This window comes from Chelon labrosus (genome assembly GCF_963514085.1).
Source record: "Chelon labrosus genome assembly, chromosome: 1".
In the NCBI taxonomy this organism is placed as follows: Eukaryota; Metazoa; Chordata; class Actinopteri; order Mugiliformes; family Mugilidae; genus Chelon; species Chelon labrosus.
This window is the reverse complement of record NC_140337.1, coordinates 27820659-27828009: the sequence shown is the minus strand read 5'-3', so window position 1 is coordinate 27828009 and position 7351 is coordinate 27820659. Positions and strand designations below refer to the sequence as shown.

The 7351-nt window shown below is 42.8% G+C and overlaps 1 protein-coding gene across 2 annotated transcripts; it reads left to right on the top strand.

Annotated features, from left to right (window-relative positions):
* Positions 1-512: 512 nt before the first annotated feature.
* Positions 513-7106, top strand: LOC311508207 (uncharacterized protein). Of its 2 annotated transcripts, XR_014699750.1 has the most exons (4): positions 513-800; positions 2098-2421; positions 5362-6627; positions 6726-7106. XR_014699750.1 is itself a non-coding variant. In XM_084572894.1 (3 exons), exons 1-3 carry the CDS (start codon positions 770-772, stop codon positions 5808-5810), a joined length of 804 nt encoding a protein of 267 aa, XP_084429020.1. In that variant the 5' UTR covers positions 513-769; the 3' UTR covers positions 5811-7106. The 2 variants fall into 2 exon arrangements, 1 of the variants encoding a protein (XP_084429020.1); XM_084572894.1 differs by having other exon boundaries at positions 5362-7106.
* The last annotated feature ends 245 nt before the right edge of the window (positions 7107-7351 follow it).

Sequence of the window (7351 nt, the reverse complement as noted above, 5' to 3'; positions counted from 1 at the left end):
TCTTTGCTGTTCTCTTCTCTCTTTCTTCTGTCTGTACCCGGCTGGCCTTAGGCAGATGGGTCCCTCCATATGAGCTGGGTTCTGCTCGAGGTTTCTTCCTGTTAAAAGGGAGTTTTTCCTTGCCACCGTTGCCTTCAGGCTTGCTCTGGGGGTTTCAGGCCGGGTTTTTGTAAAGCGTCTTGAGACGATTTGTATTGTTATTGACGCTATATAAATAAAATTGAATTGAATTGAATTGAAAAGCAGCAGACAGCAGCTCCACACTGACAGGAGACATTACTGTGAAGCAGCACATGGACAAACAACCAACCATCAAGACTCTGATCATCTGCAACACCTTTCTAGATCTCTGTCCTGTTCCTACTGCTCTCATCTGCTTCTGTCCTTCAGCTTTCTCTACAATCATTCAATAAAGTCATGAAAACCTGCTGCTGCTGCTGCTGTCTCTACAGCTGATGTGTTGTCCTCTCAGTCTGTCAGGTGGAGGTGGATTCAGGGGTGGAGTCTGTCCAGCTGACCTTCAGAACCACAGAGCTGCCTGAAGATGCTAAAGTGGAGTGGTGGGACAGATACTGGTGGGATAGGAAGGTCCATGTGTATCAGAACGGCTCTGACCAGCTTGAAGACCAGAACCAGATTTACAGAAACAGAACGAAGATGAATGAAGACCTGCTGAAAACTGGAGACCTCAGTCTGACCCTGAAATACCCCAGAGAGAGACAGTGGACGATACAGATGTAGAGTCTACAACAAGGAGGGAGACATCCTGATGAAGAAAGAAGTGGAGCTGAAAGTGAAAGGTTTGATTGTTTCTTTCTTTCTTTCTTTCGTTCTTGCTCTCTTTCTTCATTAATTTCTTTTTGTTATTTTTTCTTTTTCTTCTTCTTTCTCTCCTTTTTCTTCCTTTCTGTCTTTTCATGTTTATTTCTTTCCTTTTCTTTTTTCTTTCTGTCTTTCTGTGTTTGAAATGCTGCGTGGAGCTGAGACCCTTTGACACCCCAGAGAGAGAAAGACTGAAGACATGTTAGTGGAGCCGGTCTGGCTCAACACTCGTTCTGTTACAATTTCTGCGTAGTGTCGGGGGGGGGGGGGGGGTTCAGGAATGAGTGAGGACACTTCACTGTCGACCAGGAATTTGTGTAAAACTGTGTAAAAACACGTTAATGTCAGTACCACAACTCCATATCACAGGCTTTAACATTTGCACCTCTCCTCAGCGGAGCCTGACGCAACTCAGGAAAACGTGCGTTATACTGTCTTACAAAATGTTCCAACTACATTAAAAAATAAAAAATAAATACTACTAATTTCATAAGTCCCTGATGACAATTTTGCCATTACTTCATGGGAATTAACAATATCAGTGTTAACACAAATTGAAATAAGAACGATGTGTATTAAATAAATACACAAAAGACAGAAAGAGGGAGATCACATACCTGTGTAAAAACACGATAATGTCAGTACCAAGACTCCACGGGTTTAACATTTACACCGTCAAAAGAAAAGAGCAGAACGCAAAACTTCTATGAGAAAAAGTCGAGTTTAGTTTAACCAGAGGTCGGTAGTTAGCATACTTTTAAAAGTGCTGTACACAACGAAAATACATTTACATTATTCATACACACTGTAAAAAGTACTCCAAAAATGTGCCACAGTTTTGCCCACGTAAGTTTTTTTTTCAGCTCTGTAGAAGTTTTTTTTACATGTTTTACCCTTCAGGAGCATTACCTTACCTCTCCTCAGTGGAGTCTAATGGAACTGAGGAAAGTGGCGCTAAATGGCTACGAGTACTGACATCCTTTACTGTCAGAATAAAAGCACATTCAACAAAATAAAATCCCTCTGAAATAAACACCTAATGAAGGGTAAATACGTAAGAAAATATGAACAAAGGTGGATTTTGGTGAAATATAAACCCATTAAACCAACACACCTGTTACATCAGGCTCTGTCCTGTTCCTTCTGCTCTCATCTGCTTCTGTCCTTCAGCTTTCTCTACAATCATTCAATAAAGTTATGAAAACCTGCTGCTGCTGCTGCTGCTGCTGCTGCTGCTGTCTCTACAGCCGATGATGTGATGTGTTGTCCTCTCAGTCCCCCAGGTGGAGGTGGAGGAGGGGGAGGAGTCTGTCCAGCTGCCCTTCAGAATCACAGAGCTGCCTGAAGACGCTAAAGTGGAGTGGAAGGACAGATACAACGATGTGGTCCATGTGTATCAGAACGGCTCTGACCAGCTTCAAGACCAGAACCAGATTTACAGAAACAGAACAAAGATGAATGAAGACCTGCTGAAAACTGGAGACCTCAGTCTGACCCTGAAATACCCCACAGAGAGAGACAACTACACCTACACCTGCACCGTCTACAACAAAGAGGGAAACATCCTGAGAGAGAAAACAGTGGAGCTCAAAGTCAAAGGTTTGTTTCTTTCTTTCTTTTCTGTTTCTCTTTATATCTTTCTGTCTGCTGTTTTCTTTGTTTCTTTCCTTCTTTGTCATTCTTACTTTCTTTCTTTTTGTCTCTTTGCCTCTCTTTCTGTCTCTTTCTTTCTTACATCTCACTTTCTTTCTCACCTTTTTCTTCCTTTCAGTTTTTCTTTCTTTTTGTCTTTTTACTTTCTTTCTTTCATTTTTCTTCCTGTCTGCCTACCTAGGTCAAGGGGATGGGGGGAGGGGGCTTTTTCAGTGTCGAGGGCTTTTGTGAATTCGGGGGTTGTCCAGGTGCCAGATAAAGCTCTCTCTTTCTCGCTATGCACACAGTTTGATTGTTTATTTCAGCACACAGGTGGCAGAGAGTAAACAGCAGTTTACCTCAATGGGTTTTGTAAGGCAGAATCGGTAGAAATAACCCTCGAGGAGGATACACGAAGGCTTTGATCAGACCAAAGTACATACATAGTACATACGATCTTTAAAATCCTGGCGGATGATTTTGGGGTGGACAAGAGGCTAGTCAAAGTACGCGTTGACACAGGGGTACAAAGATGTGACATCCACGTAACAAACCTGCTCAGTGTCACTCGCCGTGTACCTCAGACAAGTTCTACCTCCAAACGGCGCATCGCAAGGTTTCAAAGGCTTCTGAGCACGATAATGACTCAGGAACTGTTTCACACGATCATGAGAGTTTGTCATTTGGGTCCAGTCATGCTCCCATATGAACTCTACGGAGACGTTTAGCTTCGACCGCAGGTTTAACAGCTTTTCCTACTGGGCTGAGTGGAGAGGCTCAAAGGGAATTTTTGTCAGGGGGTTAACTTCGCGGGGTGAGAAACGCCTGGGACACCCGTGGAAGAAACAGCCAAGAAACTCCCGCGCCTTTTGAACGCCGCCAGTTTCCACATAGTTGTGTACGACGTATTTCCCCAGCCTTTTCTCAACTCCATTTAGAGCAGGGGTGCCCACACTTTTTTGGTTTGCGAGCTAGTTGTACAATGACCAAGTCAAAGTGATCTCCTTATGGCTGCAGATGTGTGCCGCTGAACTGAAGGCAGGTTGCAATAAAATGTTTAAAAAAAAATAAAAGAAAAAAGTTTGTCTTGCTGTTTGTTCTGGAGGCGGACAGTTAAATGATCAGACTAACATCGAAAACATTTTTTTTTTTTTCAATGGCACACGATTTCCCTGCATTGCCCTCGTGATCTACCAGTCGATGAACGTATTCAGCACCTCTGGTTTAGAGCGTGTTGACTAGCGACGTTTTCACTGTGTGACATCCATTCTGACCTCTGAATCCCCCTCGCATTCAAGTAGTATTTGAATTGGCAGTTGTAGGTATCGGTGGGTGGGAGAGCCAGAGCGCTGGGAGGAAGGAAGTTTGTTTTAAAAGCTTTCATGCATGCGGAAGCGAGACGCTGCTAGGATTTCTGTGTCGTTGTCACAATAAAGCACGGCCTCTTTTTTGAAATCAAACGTGCAACCCTACTTGGTGGCGTACCAGGCTGAATGAATGAATTTTTTCATTGTGTCCGCTGACATTCTGTCTACGCTGTACGCGTCTGGAGTGGGTAAGAGCCTACATAATTTAAGTGGGCCTCTGAACTGATGTGAAAAGAAAACGTGCTTAATTCGTCGCCGCGCAGACTGATCTCGGCGTCGAGACCCATGGCTGCTAAGCACATGGTTAAGAATGAGAGCGAGTCGATGTATATTTGATGGAATGCCTCATCCACCATCTGCAACACCATACTGCCTTGAGTGTAAGGTATGGCGGGGTGCCATACCTTGACGAGTTAAATGCTGGCGTGGTAAGGCACTTTATGCTTTATATATAACAGCCAGTGGATCATCACATCATATTACAAGCAGGACATCTGATCAGTTTTACCTCCTTTTTTGTACAATCTGATGTAAAGCACACAGAACAATGGCCGAGCAGTGGTTCAATGTCAGAAAAAGACAACAGAAGGACCAGGGGGTCAGACTAGGGTCTGTCCTATCACACCTATCTCAGGGTGCAAGCTAACATCCCTATGAGGTCAGTGGAAGATGCTGGACCAGTAAAAACACTTCTCTCAAACCTTAAATTGGTAACAACAATCAGCTGTTATAAACAGTTAGAAACCATACTCAGCGAGTAGACCACAGTTGAAGTGAGCATATGTCTATGTAAACAAACATATAACAAGGTACACAACCATAAAACAAGGGAACTGTTACGATCATAAAAAAAGATAGAAAGACATAGTCTTACTTGATACAAGGAAACTCCCTCAGCAGGCAGGGGGGTCGGAAGATGACCCCGGAGGCTGTGGCAATTTATCCAGGTATGTGGTGGCCTCCTTTGGATTCTTAAGGAATTTCTCCTGCCCATTATGCTTAATCCTGAGGATGGCTGGGTACGTCATGGCAAAAGGGATCGTGTCGCTTCTTTATTACTGCTGCAGAAAAATCCTCAAATATCATGATCCGAACGCCGTTTTGTAGCAGGGGTGCATTTTCCTTGCCGCTTGCATGGTCCGGACTTTGCCTTGAAAGTTGTGAAACTTTCATCGTTCAAGTTTCATCGACCCGCCTTTAAAGCTGACGTTAAGAAGCTCTGGTAACCAGGTTTTAAAGAAGGCAACAGGGTTAGCACCCTCAGAGCGTTCAGGGAGCCCAGTGACTCTCAACTTCTGATAGCTTAGCTCCATGGATAGCTAGCTCTTGGCTCGAAATGCGACCCTCGGCCTCAGTAACACACGTACCCAGCGTTGTGATTTTGTTCACGCAGGCTTCAAGCTGTTTCAACACTGGGTCAATCTTTTCATGACAAGAGGCATCCACACCTTTGAGCACACCTTTACTAACCCCCGAAAACCCCCTGAAAACCTGCTGCTGCTGTCTCTACAGCTGATGATGTGATTTCTTGTCCTCTCAGTCTGTCAGGTGGAGGTGCAGGAGGGGGTGGAGTCTGTCCAGCTGCCCTTCAGAACCACAGAGCTGCCTGAAGACCCTAAAGTGGAGTGGAGGGACAATTACACCAGGAAGGTCCATGTGTATCAGAACGGCTCTGACCAGCTTAAAGACCAGAACCAGATTTACAGAATCAGAACGAAGATGAATAAAGACCTGCTGAAAACTGGAGACCTCAGTCTGACCCTGAAATACCCCACAAAGAGAGACAGTGGACGATACGTCTGTGTAGTCTACAACAAGGAGGGAGACATCCTGAGATGGAAAACAGTGAAGCTCAGAGTGAAAGGTTTCTTTCTTTCTTTCTTTCTTTCTTTCTTTCTTTATTTCTGTCTTTCTTTGTCTCTAACTGTCTTGTGTCTCCTCTGCAGGGAGAGTCCATGTCCAGGATGTAACGTCTCCTCTGATGGCTGAAGAGTCAGTTTGATCTTTGATTATTGATCAGTGAAGGACCTGATGGACGATGGATGAAGAGAGGAGGACGCTTTGTCAGCTCCTACCCCTGGCCTGAAGACTCTTTAAGGATCGGTGTTGATCAACGTGTTGTCGTCCTTGGTCTTCGACTATAGATCAGGAAAGCTGAGCTCCACATATTTGTCCTGATCAGCTCAACACTTTCTTCTTCTTTCATATCAGTCTCTGTGAATTTCCACTGTGTCCAGATGGTTTTATTGCTCCCTCACATCTTCAGCTCTGTCCGTATCTCTTCTTGCTTCCATCTGAATGTGGATCCAGGAGAAATCACCAGTTGGTGTGTTTCTATCGTGCAGCCTCTAGGTGGTGCTGTTGTTTCATGCACACAGATAAAGTAGTCATCAGTACAGGTCAAAACAAGGAAAGTAAAAACTTGTTGATTACAGAATACAGTATTTTAACTTCCTGTTGTCAATTTGACCTGGTTTCAAAATGACAACACCAAATGTCAAAGCTAAACATTTGTGAACATGTTAATTTTACACCTGTGATTTGCCTTTTTCCAATTCTGGACAAGATAACTATAAATAAAAAACTGAGATTATAAATACAGCATCCTCGAGGAATTTTACATTTCACTCTGAGACAGCGTGATGAAGAGGAGACATTCTCTTGTCTCCTACCGCCTCAAATAGAGAAAAGAATTTGCTTCTCATGATCATTCTGCGTTGAGACACTGCTTTTAGTAGCACCATGGAGGACAACAGATCATCCTTGATTATAACAAGAACAAGGGGGAGTCCATAACTTTGACAAGGTATTGCACTTTTTTCATGTAATATTTATTAATGCATTGCATTCTTGTGTGAAATAATAATTTTTGAATGATTTGTTGTTTTATTACTTTTGTTGCAGGTCACCACTGTATACAGCTGTAAACGGATTACAGCCCCCTGTCAGGGACCAATGGGCCGTCTGTCACGCACACACATGCTCGCACTGTGTTTCTATGTTTATTATTTTATAAAGAACGTCAAAGAAGGAGTTCATTAAAATAAATGCTGCACTTTCCAAATAATATTTCTTTGCTCTCTTACTTATGAAAACAAGCGCACCAGTCAGTTTTGACCTGGGGGTACCCTGACTAATGCTTGACGTATACCAATCAGTAGTTATGCCAAATAACTAATAATTTCATGTAAATTAGGTTTATTTTCATTATTACAAGTGTAGAAGTTTACAATTTTGTGGTAATGTCTTGTAATGAAGTTGGCTAAAAATATGTAACACGGAATGGTGTGATTATGCATTGTAACCAGTTAAAACATCCTGGGTCAAATTGACCTTATTTGGTGCCATTGGAAAAAAAAAAGGTTTCAAAACAATATCCTGCCTGAACAATGATGTCTACCAGCCTGTGATAATGGATCAACACATATGTCTCTGATCATAAGCTGAGTGAAAATAATTCAGAATTTCTTTTTTTTTTTTTTTTTTTTTTTTTTTTACTCAAAAACGATTTGTACTTTTTTGTAAATCAG